General features: G+C 34.3%; 1 protein-coding gene across 1 annotated transcript; it reads right to left on the bottom strand.

Moving 5' to 3' along the window:
• Nucleotides 1-7,666: 7,666 nt before the first annotated feature.
• LOC110380216 (basic juvenile hormone-suppressible protein 2) lies at nucleotides 7,667-10,724 on the bottom strand. The gene is made up of 5 exons (XM_021340130.3): nucleotides 10,566-10,724; nucleotides 10,142-10,275; nucleotides 9,223-10,056; nucleotides 8,945-9,117; nucleotides 7,667-8,787 (listed from the first exon to the last, which is right to left on the bottom strand). The coding sequence occupies exons 1-5, from the start codon at nucleotides 10,645-10,647 to the stop codon at nucleotides 7,758-7,760; spliced, it is 2,253 nt and encodes a 750-aa protein (XP_021195805.3). The 5' UTR covers nucleotides 10,648-10,724; the 3' UTR covers nucleotides 7,667-7,757.
• Nucleotides 10,725-15,617: the final 4,893 nt, after the last annotated feature.

Raw genomic sequence — 15,617 nt, 5'->3', positions numbered from 1 at the left:
CAAAGTGAAAGAGAATAATTAAACGCTTAAGAGCAAAATTTACATTAAAACTACACGAACTTGTATTCATAAAGTTAAGTTTGTTCTCAACGGAATATTACTCTTATATTTTTAATAACACTACTAGCTTCTATAGGGTGTAGGGACCTACTTATGACATTAAGATTTGAGTACTCAAATCTTCGTACATTCATACATTAGACTAAGTAATAGAGAAAAGTACCTATTTGCATTGTTATTGGAGCGAATATTTTATTTTCATAGAGTATGGTACCATTTTGTTTTAGTTCCAGAAAAGGGTCTATGTATGATAAAAGATGATATAAATTACCAAAATTATACCTCTCTGCCGTCTACACGTGTCGTACCTTAGACTCAAAAATATTTTCTCTTACGTAACATTTAACATAATGGTAAGTAGCACAAATAAATACGAGACATTCTTATGTTATGCAACGATTTCTCAACAGGACGGAATGTCTGAATCATCCTGATCTTTTAAGAAGGTGATTAGCCGCCCACGCAACATCTGTATCCGAAAGAATTACTGTTATCCAACTGAAGACGACCTTTATCAAGTTCTCTCATTTATCAGCCAATAAATCTTTGCAAACGAGCCTTTTGTGGAAGACGAACCCCGTTTTTATTAAACAGACATTTGATACTTTCAATGTTAGATTAGGGAATTTTACTTTGCCTGAAAGACTGAACAGTAATTTTGAGCGACTGGTTGTAGTAAAATAAAGTTTTACACCTATTTTTTACACATGCGTACATACTCACTCCATTTCATTCCATTTCCAGCTATGTTGGGGTCGGCTTTCAGTCTAAGTAACAGAGTTTTGTATGGAATGACTGTCTATCTGACCTCCTGGTCAGCTTTAGTATACCTACACATGACAGCCGTGACTCTCAATTTATTTGCCACGACCTCCGCAAATTTTAATTTTCCTGTAACGGAAACTGTCTATTTACGTCAACCACTCAGAATCAATTATTTATTAAACGACCATCGGGGAAATTCCTGGAAGTTCGCTTTTAAAAGTTACACAAAATAACTTTTTTCCGAAAGGTTTTTCCAATAGTGGACTTTTTCCAAGTTTAGTTTAGCGAATAAATGGCAAATATTTCCGTGCCAAATGTGCTCTCAAATGTCAGATTGTCTGAACTGCTTTTCAAAAATAGAAAACAAAAGAACGATCTTAAAAATATTGGATTCAAAAGCTGACATTCAAACATTATGGACATAAATTACATTTGTATAAAGTGTAGAATAATATAGAACTCATACAGCCAAGTTTCTACACAAGAAAAGCTACTAAACCTTTGAATTGGATTATCGAATAACTTGAGAGCATGTGAATAGCCTTATAATGTCTTGTGGCGGAGTTTGGCGGAACTTTGTCGAGTTTGAAGCGCACAATCTCCACGGAAAACCTATTATCTAGGGCATTGATGTACACGCTTAGGGTTCTAAGCAATTTCAGTCACAATGTATGACTTTATATGACTTTATATCGATGTCTGGATTGATATAGGGGCAGTCAAAGAAACGGTGGATGGATTGTATGTAAGATGATGTGGATGGATAGGTTACTTGCGAGATGGTGATAGATAAGTATTGAAGATGATTATGGTGATTACTGAATTGTTGTTCTAAATAAAATTGCGCTAAAAAATAAAATCTAGCGTGGTGACATTAAAACTAAAAGCCATTCAAGTACATTAGTTTTTGGATCTTTCAGAACAAAAATAAAAATAGCCATTTAAGTGCATTTGCTTATTGCATAGGCTTTTGGATGTTTCACAACAAAAATACATACGTAGAACTTCCGTGTATTTACACTCATTGGCAAGACCTTGCAACCTTGCAAGAAGTCCCAAATTGCAAGGGTAGAACTTCTTAATAGGCCCCCGAGGTAAAACATCACCACACAAGTTATTACTGAAACGGCCAATATTATCCTACATGGATTAATTAAACTTTGCTTACTAAAATTACAGTGTCTAATTTGGAATTTAAATTAAATGGCTTTTCTGTAGCTGGCGTTCTTGAATTTTAAAAGAGGCTATTTTAGGAACTTAAGCTTTAATCAGTAGATAATACTTAGTAATGCTCGACTAACAATATCCATATCGGCACATATAAAACGGAAAACATGTGGAAGGGAACATTATACAGTCTGTGTACAATAAAAAAAAAGAAATTGTGTAAATGGGTCATTGATTGATGAAAGGATTCATTGCGCATTGTTAGAAAAAAAAACATTGAATTGGATTGCTGAATGAATATAACGTTGCTATATTTATGCAAGAATATGAAATTTAATTAACAAAGGAGAACAATCGTCTAAAATAGACAGAAAAAATATATTCAAGAACGCTTTATTTTTTTTGGGATGGAGATTATTTCATTTATTGGGGTCGTTATAAAAAAATAAAGATTCTAGTATCTATGACCATAATTCGGAGAATTTGAAAAGTAGTACAGAGAAATACGTCCTCTCAATTTTGAGTTATTCCATAAAACTAAAAAATATGTTTGTTGAATTCAAAAAGTACATTGTGTAATTTTATATTTTAAACCAGCAGCTGAAAAGAGGTTGATGTTTTTAGAGTCTGATAAGAATATTGTACCTACTTAGAGAGACTTAATCTCTCGTGCACCGTGACATTTTCTGCACTAACTCATGAAGAAAAACTAGAGTATTATAATGCTGGCAGGTTGGTACTTAAGCAAGAAATACTGTTGCAACGTGGATACGAGGTTTATATAAAACTGGCTTAACTTATGTGTAGTGGGTACCTAGTTGATTATGATGTGTGTATAGAGGTGTAACAGTCTCAGGCAAAGAAGGTAAGATTACTAAGTACTATATCTTTTACCACTATGATACAAGTCAAGCAGTATTTAGTTTTATCGGGGATTCCACTATACTAAACCCCAGTGTTAGGTATACCAGCTGCTATCAGGGGTTTCACTTACTTCCCTTGGAAGCTACTCCGCGCTCAAATACGGAGAAGTCAATGCTTTCAATAGTCTTTCTCAATAAGTGAGCCGTCTAACACTGAAAGACTTCTTCAAAGCCGACCATTAATTCCTGAGATTTGAGAGCTTAAGCAAAAAAAAACTCTTCAGTTTTGTAATATTATAGAAAAAGTCCAAGACGGTTAATTATGCAGATTTATATTCCCACTAAACAAAGGTGCTTACCGTAGGCGTTTACACTCCAGGTCAAAGTTTGAACAGGTTTTACAATGTACGTGCCTACATTGGTTGTATAAATGTCAAAAGCGTGGGATGCAGTGTGTATTAGTTCAGTTTCAGGCAGATTTATTAATATAAACCTTTTTTTAATGTGTGTTAATGTAGTTTTATAAATACACGCCTTCAATAAGGATTTTGTTTATTTACCGAGATAAATGAATAAATGACCAATATGTTTATTCACATATCTCATCTACGGTGTGGTAGACGTCAAATATTCTCATCAAACAATCCTGAATTATTTACTTTAAATTCGCAAAAAAAATATCCGATGTTGAGCACCTATGTGAGTGTTGTTACAACGATCTCATAGGCGAAAATATTTACGACTATTACACCCTATACGAGTAGATTATAAAATATTGAAGCTAATCTTATAAAAGCATAATATAATGGAGTTTTACAGACCCCGTCATAAAATCCATAAACATGTACTATGGAAAGTGCGTCGTATAACCCTTTTTAAAAGGAGAGAGCATAATTTACATCTGGTATAATCGCATTATTGACACAAGAGATTGCTTGAACAGTATTTGTCATAATTTATCCTCTTTTGTTTAACTGAAGCAAATGTTTGTATAATCCAGTCACAATTTCCTTGCCCTTATCTAAATTCATTATTTGGGGTCGCCGCAACATGTCTTCTTCTTCCACACCTTTCAACCTTCTTTGCAATCATATCGTCTTTGAATCCGTATGATAATAATAGAGTTTAATCATGCGGAACGGCGATGAAATAAAATTGAGACGAGCTAATCCATATACCACCACTGTATTATATAATCCGTAAGTTATCCTATATCTGCAGCTAGTTGTTCGATAAAACTAACTTTAACCAAACCATTCCTAAAGATCCTATATATAGAGTGTATGGGAGTGTTAGTAGCACATATAAAGCCGAATCTGAACTATCTTCTAGACTAAACAACAAAGAAAGTTCAACTACTGTTAAGGCTTGGTAACATTTTTCGTCTAATCTTCTTTCTTAGTAGCTGTTTTGTTGACCCTAATTTTTGTATCCACGAATTATAAAAGTTTTCCCCCCATTCAAAATTAATGCGGCCTTGAAGACCTTTCTGGCTCTTAAATGCTTGATAAGAGAAAAAGTTTTGAACATTAATTTCTCAAAAAAATCCCTAAATACCGGTAGAAAAGTTATGATCACTTTATTATGCATAAAGTTATTTTCTAGATTACTTTGTTGGTGTTTGACTAATTGAGTAGGACTGCCAGTGCTTAATGATTCTTTTATGGTCGTTTCTCAGTAACTCAGGAAGTCCTGTTGGAAATTTGCTCTTCATTCTAGTTCTCTCTATATACTCTTCATTTATTCATGGTGCCTTTATAGTTGGACCTCAGTATCACATTGTTCTAACTTTTTTTTCGTTCAAGTCTATATCGGAATGTGGTTGCTCTTGTTAAACTCAATATTTGTCAATCAATGAATATAGGAATTTAGCCAAATTAATGAAGGTACTTTCCCAAATAACATGACTCAGAAACAGGATCAACTACCTAAAAGGGCTTACTACCATCGCCATTACTCTCGAGTGCACTTAAATATTTATATGAAAGTCTGTTGTAATTCTTCCCTAGAAAATATTACCCGGAAAAGGAATACTGAAAAACATAATGGCCAGTCGTTGAGACTTCTCGTAGTTAAAATTACAGTCTCGAGGACCCAAGTTCTTCTCATTTCTTTAGCTGTCACGAACATGCCGTTGCTATGAAAACGGGATGATATTTCTAATTCTATGAACATTTTGTACAAGATTCATGACGTTTTATTTATTTTCTGATATTGTTGCCATTGACATTCATTGACGTCATAATGACGTATCTAAATGTCGAGAGATATTTTTAAGTTATTGAAAATCGTTAAGTTATTAATTAGCTTGAAAAAAATGTGAGTAGGTACTCCACTTTTTTGGGTTCTTCACTACTGATATAAAGTAGTTTTGTTTTTACTTTACTATGAGAGAATATGGAAGATTGGTGTGATTGTGTTTTAATGTATCTTCAATAGTTATAAAATTTCCAAAATTTGTCCATGCTGAACCAGAAATAAAAGATGAAAAAGAAAAAAGTTCTAAATAATATAATCAGAAAAATTGTTCATACAGTTTTTCTCCTTATTTTTCAGGAATTTACAAATTGTGATTTCCCGAGAGCTTAGATATATAATACATCAAAGTCGTACAACATGTTTTGTGGTTTTTGTTCTTCGAAGAAAACATGGATTTGGTATGAAACTCGCAAAACTACTAACTTAGGTACCTACGTGATCGACAACACAATACAAGAGTTAAGATTGTGGGTGTCTTGATTTACTTTTATTTAGTTTTCCAAACTTACTAAATATAAAACTCTGTCTGTTCAATGTGGCGTCTAGGCTTTACCTGACACGGGTTATTTTTATGTATATTTGTAAGTATGTACCGCTTTCTTACCCAGATAACTGTTTTTGGGTTTCGTCTTCTTCTTGCATTAATATTAATAAATGTCTTCCATCATCATCAATTATCATTTACCTACTGTAACTTATTGTAAACAAATGTTATTGGACTTGAATCGGTGGTTATTTTACTGCAACAGACTCAAAAACAATAGATCTTCTTTCCTCCTATCTAAAAGTGATCCTCCATAATATATCTACAGTTATAATGTACGACAAAAAATTATTTTAATGTGTATCCAGTCAAGATTATAATGAAAGATGTTATTCAAGAAAACTTAGTTATCTTCTGTTTTACAAGCTTTCTTGAGCATAAAATACGCCTATAATCTAATGATATCAGATTTCTTTAATCAACCGCGGAATATCAATCTCTCAGAGGCCTTGTCTAGCATAACAATGAGATTAATTTAGCCCAAATTTCTAGACAAGTCTGAAAATGCTTCTCCTTGGATAAACTAAAAATTATTCTATTACGGAGGCTAGAACGCTAAATGGGTTCGGCGTCTGATATCAGGATATAATGGGTACTGTAATAACACCACATAATTATGTTTTATGTAAACAAGGCTTGTAACAAGATTTCGTGAGGATAGGTTCTTGATTATTCCTACATAATTTTTCACTTTTAACGGTATTAGGTATATATTTTTTTCCGTTTCCATTCCTCTCTATCAGCCGTCATCAGAATTCAGCATAATAAAAATAATATAAATTCCTTTGTGATAGATCATTAATCATGATTCAACATTATGTTTTTTTTTTATTGTGCATCATTTCTTTTCATAAACAGGTGAATTCACATTTGCTTTCATTTCTCCAAATAGTATAGTATCAATATCAACAATTATAGAAACAAAAAAGAATCTGTTAATTCTATTTAAAGACTCTTAGAAAGTAACAAACTTTTTTAGTGAAATAAAATAGCAAACAATTTATTTTCGAACACTTAATAACAAGAAAAGCTTTGTACATTCAAAGCCTAAGTGTTGAATGAGATTAGGAGAATCTTTTTTCTATTTTTATCTCATTATAAAGTACAAAACGGTAACCATTAACATTTAAATTGGATCTTGTAAAGTCTAGACATCCTCTTACTAGAATGATCAACAAATACAAACTTTTTTAATTCTATAGTGATGGACTTTACAAAGCAAAACAGTCATTCAGGTGATTAGATTTGAATACTGTTGGATTTGTGGACGTGACTTTTCTGAATAAACTTCATAAACTTCTAAACTGATTTACAATTAACTAGTTCCTAACCTCAGGGTTTTTCAAGAACCTGGAAAATACCTCTTCTTAGGTTCAAGTCTATAGATCTTCGTATTTTTCATAGTTCATGAGACATTCAATGAGTGGTTTCAATTGAAAGTCTATTTTGTTGCAATTTTAGTATCATAATTTGTTTATTAATTTTTTTTTTTTTTTTTTAATCACGATAACTATTAACTCCAATTTAATTCTAATACAATTTCATGTTGAATCTAAAAATACTTAGCAAAAATATTGGTATTGTAAAATTGTGAACTACCAGGGCACAACCAAGGTTATTGTACTCTTATTAGGTTAGAAGAAACGGCAATGGTTTATGTCTAAAGAAAAAGGAGCTAGTTTTAGGTTTCTGCCGCGTTTGGGCATTAAATCGTCTCTAAATTGAATTATTACGCTTTAGGCCTTGTGGCCTAAAGCTGTGGTAAAAGGGCCGTTTCTTTTTAACTGAGTTTCAGACATAGATTGGGATTTATGGTATTGAATATGGGACTTCTGGACTCTGTACCAAATATTACTTGACTTACGTTAAGGTTTTTGGTGGTTTGAAACATGCTGGGATAAATCATTTCATACATTATTCAACGTAAAAATACTGTCCTTTCTTTATGTGCATATGTAACTTAATATTATGGTAGCCAGTAGGTGTTACAAGAAATAAAATATCTCTGTTATTATAAATAAAATGCTCTATATTTTTTTGGGTTTTCAAATTGCATTCTTAACAGTCAGATTAAGGTTACATTGTCAATACATCATCATTTATATGTCAATGAGGTCAGCGTTTCTGTCTACTTTAATGTTCAGATCAGTGTCCACGAAGTAAGTATCGGAATCAATGGATTTCCAATCTCCCATGTTGTAGTTCTTAAGCACCCAGCGGTTCCACCTGGTCTTCATGTCACATGTCATCTTCTTGTGGAAGATCTTAACATCAATGAACTTCATGTTGGGTGTGAAGAAGTCCTCAACAATAATGCGACGATCGAAGGGGAAGCCAAGAGGCATCTTGTCCAGAAGAACAGTAGATCTGAAGTCACGTCTGATATCTTTACGGTTCGTGTCCAAAATGTTGATGTCAATGTTATCGACCAGTTTCAATGGTGACACAATAACGTAGATCATGCAGTCCATGCCTCCGACGAAACCTTTAGGAAGGAGAAGCCTGGTCGGGAAACCAGTGTGGAAGTTCCTCAAGTCTTTGACCAAAAGATCCCTGATGTCGGTGATGGATTCCACCTTCTTCATCAAGTCGCGAGTCATCATGCGGTCGCGGACAAGGTTGTGCATATCTTGAGAGTTTCTCACAATCGTGTTCTTGCCAGTGGTCAGTTTGTAAAGGAAGGTATCTAATTCTACGAAGTTCAGTCGGTTTCTGTTGATGTCTATGAGACGACCCATGTTGTCTTTCTTCGGTCCAAGGAATATCCTTACAACACAGTCAACGGCCTTGTCAGATAATACGTCGAGGGTGACTTTGAAGGGCTGGTGGTTAAGGCGACGCTTGCGTACCAAGATTTTCATGTCTGATTTGGTCTTCTTAACCTCATCAGGAGTCAAAGCAACAGCATTGGTCATGTCCATAAGATAGTCATCGAAGAAAGTGACGAGTTTGTCAACGTTAACGTTGTCGACCTTCACACCAGGGAAGTAGAGGTCCTCCTTGGTGTAAGAAGGCAGACGCAGCTTGAACAGGCACACCAAATCGATGATGCGTTTCTGCAGCATGTAGAATACTGGGTCACGGAGAGCTGTCTGGTATTGGTCCAGAATGGATGGAACAACGAAGTACCTGTAAGCAATAGTAATGTTGAGTTGTCTACGTAGAAAAAAAAAAACATCTTTGCTGACAATATTAGTTGTTTCGTGTCGTTTCATTGATACCCTAGGTAAATACTAATTATGTCATATTTTTAAAATAGAAAACTAATATGTAGTCCACTACGTACTTGTCGGAGTGGAGAGTGTTAAGACCAAGAGCCGCCTTCATGACGATGAGCAGGTAGCGGTATGAGTCAACCACGGTCCTGTCAACATCGATCTTGTCGATTTTACCGTAGATCAGTTTTCCAAGAACCTCCATGTCCTCAGCCTTGGTAAGTTCAAGCCTGATGCCGTTTATCTGCAAACAGAAGTTATAAACATCGGTTAGTTTTTTAAGTTAGTTATCTCTAAAAATTGTACCGGACAAGTAAGTTTATAAATTTATAATTTTATTTATACGTACTTCAATGAATCCTTTGATGATAGCTTCTCTGATGATCTTCTCGTACTCATCGCACAGACGAATAACGTCACGGTTGTAGTCGTGAGCAATGACGTAGTTGTTCATCCTTGCGGGGATTTCTACACCATTGTGCAGTTTCATCCATGGCCAGTATCCCTTCTTAATTGTTTTGTGCCAAGAGAACTCCTTGATTTTTCCTAATCCGTTGGACAAACGCTCCAAGTAGTATCTGGCAAGGATCTGTTGGTACATGTAAACAGTGAGCTCGAAACGTCTGGTCTTCATTTTGTCCATTAGTCTGTCCTTCATCCAGAATGGATAGTCAACGTGGAAATAGTAATAGTAAGTGTTAAGATCAATATCTTCAGTGAAGTAGCGGAGTTTGTCTTCATCGCAGAGGTGCACACGTTTGTCATACACATTCTCGTCGATGATGAAAACATCTTTGTCGGTCTTCTTAATTCCGTAGAAGTCACACAGCTTGAGATCGACATCACCCTTCTTCATTTTCAGTAAGTACGCCTTCTGGATGACATCGCCGCGTACAAAGAAGTATGGGTAGATCTCATAGGGAGGAGGCAAGATGATTCCCTTGCAGTCCTCACGGTGTCTGACTGCCACGGTGAGAGCGTATACGAACATACCCTCGTTGAGGTGAAGGCGCATCCAGCAGGCGGTCTTGATGAATGTATCGAAGTCTTTGGCGTAGAACAAGACATGGAACATGGTGACAACTTCCTTGAGTTGGCGGTCAACGTGCAAAGTGAAGATTTCTCCACGCGGCAGAACTCCAACCTTTAGCATTTTGACGAGAGTCTTTACAACGTCGGTTTTCTGAAATAAATATTTAAATATTCAGTAACAGTTAATTATGGAATGGTAAGTATATGATCATTTAAACAATATGTATAACACTTACGACGAAACAGTCAACATTTTCCTCAATCTTGAAGTTCTTGCCTAAGTCCTCAAGGTCCTTGTACATCAAGGGTTCAGTGATGTGGTTCAGTAATTTCAAAATCACGAGTTGCCTTTTCTTGATGTCCCATGTTCCTGTTAAGGGAAAACGATATGAGTTATTGTTATATGTCAAGTTGGTAGGTACTATGCATATTTACGTCAGTAAGATTTTTCGGAATATTAAACGTAAATCAAGCTTTGAGACTCCTACGAGAAAAATGCTCTTCAGACTGAATTCGTCGACATGCATATTTTATATTTCAATGAAAGCGGAATATCCTATTTTACATACAGGACTGCGAGAAAGATGAACAGGATTTTTAACAAGTAATTTAAGCAAATTTAAAAGATTTTTTTTAAAATAAATGTTAAAAAGTTCTTACTCATGGTAGTGGTTGTGTCGTCTTCAGGCCTAGCCATGGCCACAGCGGCCAGGCACACAACAAATACCAGAACAGCCCTCATCGTGGAGTCGACTCGCTCTGAGATCAACTGTGCTCCTTCTAAAATTGCACCCCCTTTTATACTACTCGCTTAAGAAAAAAAAAAATTGTTATTTTTTCATACCTGATATGCTTTATAGATGTTACAATGTAACAGAGTATAGGCAACAATGTTGCAGTGAACTCTAGGACAATAATCTATTATCTTCTTATATATGATTATTCAGAACTTTAGACCTTATGACTATAAACAGAAGAATGATATTAGAAAGCACGGGTAAATCAAGTGAAAGCAATAAATAGATAAATATGGCAAAAGTTAATTGTATAAAAATGATTAAGAAGCAACAATGCCCTCGGCCTATGAAAATAGTTAATTATTCACCAAAGCACTATCCTAGGGCACGGGTGCCACATTGGAACTCAAGAGCAGCGATGGATTCTAAGGTAAATTAAAATAAAAATTCTAAGTTTTTTTTGTAATTCTGCAGACTGTAAATGAAAAAAAATATAATAAACTTACTGACCAATTTTACAAATAATTTCAAATCACATTATTATCCAAATATTTTATGTTGAAAAAAAACCCTTGTTACTCTCACCCAGACACTAGGGCCACATAATAATATTTTTGACGTTTTCCAGCAAGACAGTTGTAAAATATTACTCGGTCATTTCAATAATTAGTGCTATAAAAAATAATAATTTTGTTTGATGTTTGAAGCAATTATTTCACAAATTGAGTGCTATATTTCTGCCTATTTTATTTTTTCATTAATATAAAAAGGCGTCATATTTTGAAGACCACACAGAAATATTGTTTGAAGTGTAAAAGTCCACATTTACTGTTAATGATTTTGTTGTGCTACAAAAATGATTTTATTAATGCAACGAGATAAACAAAGACCCCTGATAGACCCCAAGAGATCCATTAACGATGTTTCATTGGAAAAATTTCTATAAAAACAACCGTTTCATAAAAAGAAAAAAATATATTTTTTTCCTAAATTAAATATTTAATTAAGTCTATTTTACTTTAAGATATCAAAGGATTTTCTTTCTTTTTTTTTCTATTCTGTCAATTGTATGCCCACCCTTTTCGCTTTTTCCTCTCAGATTAAAGTGCTTAGATAAGCCGACGGAGTCGTATGCATTCTCGACTACTAAAAGGAAATAGGATTGTTCATTTTTCACTAGGGAGTACTAAGAATATAGAATTGTGGAATACTGGGCTATGTTAGTATGATACTTATCTAGTGTGTGTTTTATTACATGCCTATTGAACAAATACATGATTTTTGCAAATCTTATTAGTAGTACTTGCTTTGACTCTTCTCTCTTCAGCGTCAAGAAAATCGCAGTTTTCTTAGCAAATCTTAGAGACACTTTTTCTAATTTTTTACTTCAATTGCATGTTTTACTAGTTTTAAAATCATATTCTAAAGTTTTGAAATAGAATTAGCCTATGAAGAAAACGTTAATGAAAGTCAAAAGTTAAAGAAACCGTTTTCATAACACCCACACTATACAATTTTCTAGTGTTTAAGTTGTGAAGAAACTAATGGCAGAACAAACTTCTTGTTCTTAAAGTCTCCTCAGTATAAGTATTATTAATATCATTATAAGTAGATAGTACTAAGTAAAAGTCAAATAAATGAATACGTAATTATGTCCAACTTAATGTTAAATTGGCTATAGAATCGTGTATATTCAGAAGCTTAATTTCATAAGTTGTTTGAAGTCACGAAAGCACTGAATAAAACTCAACTAAATGAAATGAAGAATATTTTTAGTAAAACAATATAAATTGATTAAAACCTGTAAAACCAAAAATGATAACAAAGTTCAGTGTTTTGAACTGTCAGTTTCACTAAAACAAAAAAATTAAAAACTCATAGGATAGTATTTTGTGTACCTTACTGTGCCTTCGATCAGTTCTGTATGTTTTTAATCGAAGTTAACTGTTTTCAAAAGTAAGTTTATCACAAAAAAACTCAGACCTTTAATTCTACAATTTCTTCTTTAAAAAATGTTTAACCTACAAATATTGTGGTTATAAAATAAAGTGTAATTTTCTCTTTATTCGTCTCTAAGGCGTTATTTTGAAAGAATTTACAATTGTCAGAGGCAATAGCTTCGATACTAAAATACATACATATTTATTTTGGTTAGTGAGGTCAGACGGTAGACTGTCCCTCAGTACAATAGTATCGATTATTTTATTAGCTGCATCTTACTAGTTGAAAGGTCAACATGATAGTGATACTTTAACTCCAATAATAAAAATATAAAGTTATGAATGGTGTATTGATAAGGAAATAGAGTCTGTTTCATATGTTAATAGCCAGCAGGTTGATTAGGAATGTAACAGATTTTCTCCTGGATGTGGCTTCACTTGGTGCGATTGATCTGTGGATGAGTTACCATATAAAGTTCCTCAGTCTTTCGGAAACCATATTAAAATGGTGTGTCTCAGCTACAGCAGTTATGCAGCTGCTAACTACAAATGGTGCCGACCCCAACAAACTTTTGAAAAGGCAAATCAATCCCGAAAACGAATTCTTTAACATAGCTTTAAGAGTATTCAGATTTTGACTGACGTAATGACAGAACATTATGTGAGATAAGAAAAAGGTTTTTACCCCACTTTAGGGCACTTTGTATCGTGTAAGCATTGAAATCGTGTAGGCAGTCAATTTTCTCAATTTTCTATATTGATAGGAGCCCATAATTGTATTGCGTTTCAATAGAATAAATGAAGTAAAGAACGAAAGCTCTTCTTAATTAGTCCTATAATTAGGTTATTATCTATCTTAACTAATTAGTCGCTTGATGTGGCGTCAATGACTTCATTAACATAATCAACTGATGATTGCTACGTATATTAATTAAATTATCAATGAGATGTGACGTTCAATTTATTAAGTATATTATTCTATGAGCTATTTATAGCCTTAGAGCGGATTGTACCATCGTATATTTATTTGCTTGTAATCATCAGACAAGTATTGAATAGCAGACCAAGGGACTATAAACTCCTAGATATTCGCGAATGTGGAATCGAAGTCAATAAGTTGAAGCCCTTATAACGTATGAAGAATAGCAAGGCAATTATTTTAAGTTTTCAATTAGTTTTAGAGTGAATCGTAGTACTATATTCATCTCTATTCCAATTATCAAATACATAGGTACTTAGGAACCTTAGGGATCCTAGCACGTAAATCAAATACTGTCTTACACTGCAGGCTGCTCTCTGACCGTATGAAGCACATTTAATTGAATCCGAGTGTATCGAAATTTCATTGCCAATAAGATCACTGGAGCGATACCGCCGTTTCCTTTATTGAACTTAGGTTCATGTGTAATGGTCCTAAGGAAAAGTGTAGAATACGACCTCGATGGCGCAATGGTCACCATGTCGGTCTGCCAAACCTGAGGTCCCGGGTTCGATTCCCGACGTTTTTGTGTTAGCACCCATAACACAAGTTAATTAATAACTAACCATGGGTCTAACCGACCGTGTGTGAAATGGTGTCCCGACATTATTTATTTAATAAGATCGAAATAACTTCCTACCGCGGTTTAATTCATGTTCAGGAAGAATTACTCCTATGACAAGGACACAAAGTAGATGAATGATAGTATATTGTCCCTGAAAGTATTGGATTGTAATATTTCCAGCATTTTTCACCAATTATTTTAGACCGGCGTTCAATCTCACTAATGGCAGCCTAAATAGGTATCATTTATTTTGCAAAGAGTGAATGACCCGGCCCACATGACCCTTTTAAGTGAAAAATAACTAAAAATAACGATTAAAATAAATAATATACATAAGTATGTAGAACCCATTTTGCAATTATTCTATTTCAAAGCTTATTCATTATTCAGTGTCATTTGAAATGCGTTGCTAACGATGTTATTGTAAACTTTAATTAGGTCTGCCCATTCTGCCACTGCAAATGACTAGCCTTTACATTTCTCGTGTCCCAAAGGACTATACTGTTTCATGTAAATATTGTTAGGAATGCACTGTGGAAATATTATAGGGGAGGAACTCCATTTTGTTAAGCATACACCTACATGGATCATGCACTATGGTCTTGGGAATAAAACAATTTACGATACCCAGTATGGCGGAACTTGTAAAAAACCTTATAAATGTTTTTCGCGTTTTTTATTGTTACTTATACGCTTTACATGCGTTCTTAGGGAACTACTATAAAAATAAAAAGGTAACAAGAACCCGGATATAAAGCATCTCAAGCTATGAATATCTAGTTAGGTACTAAATTGCATGTACTGTTCAGTCGTTTTGGCGTGAAAGCTTGACAGACACGTACCTAACTAAGTTATTGTTAGTTTTCGTATAAAGATAACACAGTAACGATATTTGTGTAAAAGATGATTGTTTTAAAACGATCTCTTGCAGAGCTGCGACCGCAAATGCATTTTTATCTGCTTGAACAAAACAAAGAGATAGTACTTGTTGCTATGGAATCTCTGATAAAACCTAGCGATTACCAATGTACATATATGTATATTCAATTGATTTATGTCTTATATGTGGACACCCCAGGATGGACACCGCAGGCGGGGTAGGCCCCGGAAGAGATGAGAGAGACAGACGCCTACTGTCGAGACTGGTGGACTCGGTCGAAAGATCGGGAAGTGTGGGAGCGAGATGGGGAGGCCTTTGCCCAGCAGTGGGACATTATAGGCTAATAATTAATATTATGTCTTATATAAATCATTACTTTTTAACTACCCCATTTCACTTTATATTATTGGTTAATATGAAGCTTAAGGGTTTGATCATTTGTGAAAACGTGGTCACCTCAGGAACTATTGTTTTGATTTAATAAGTCCTTTCAGCGTCAGCTTATTTATGGAAGAAAGCTATAAGTTATTTTTTATCTCGATACGTTGTGAATTACCAACAAGACGAGGGTGATACCGTTAGCTGAAGCTAGGCCTATTCAAACCTTTCCC

The sequence above is a fragment of the Helicoverpa armigera genome, chromosome 18, assembly GCF_030705265.1.
Source record: "Helicoverpa armigera isolate CAAS_96S chromosome 18, ASM3070526v1, whole genome shotgun sequence".
Taxonomy (NCBI): domain Eukaryota; kingdom Metazoa; phylum Arthropoda; class Insecta; order Lepidoptera; family Noctuidae; genus Helicoverpa; species Helicoverpa armigera.
The sequence above is the reverse complement of the archived record's forward strand: the minus strand, read 5'-3'. Positions and strand labels throughout refer to the sequence as shown.

Excerpts from the sequence above, each read along its gene's own strand:
- LOC110380216 (XM_021340130.3), bottom strand. The coding sequence starts at position 10,647 with ATGAGGGCTGTTCTGGTATTTGTTGTGTGCCTGGCCGCTGTGGCCATG. Across the intron at positions 10,057-10,141 it reads AAAATGTTGACTGTTTCGTC|AAAACCGACGTTGTAAAGAC; the intron begins GTAAGTGTTATA and ends TATTTATTTCAG. Across the intron at positions 9,118-9,222 it reads TCATCAAAGGATTCATTGAA|ATAAACGGCATCAGGCTTGA; the intron begins GTACGTATAAAT and ends TTCTGTTTGCAG.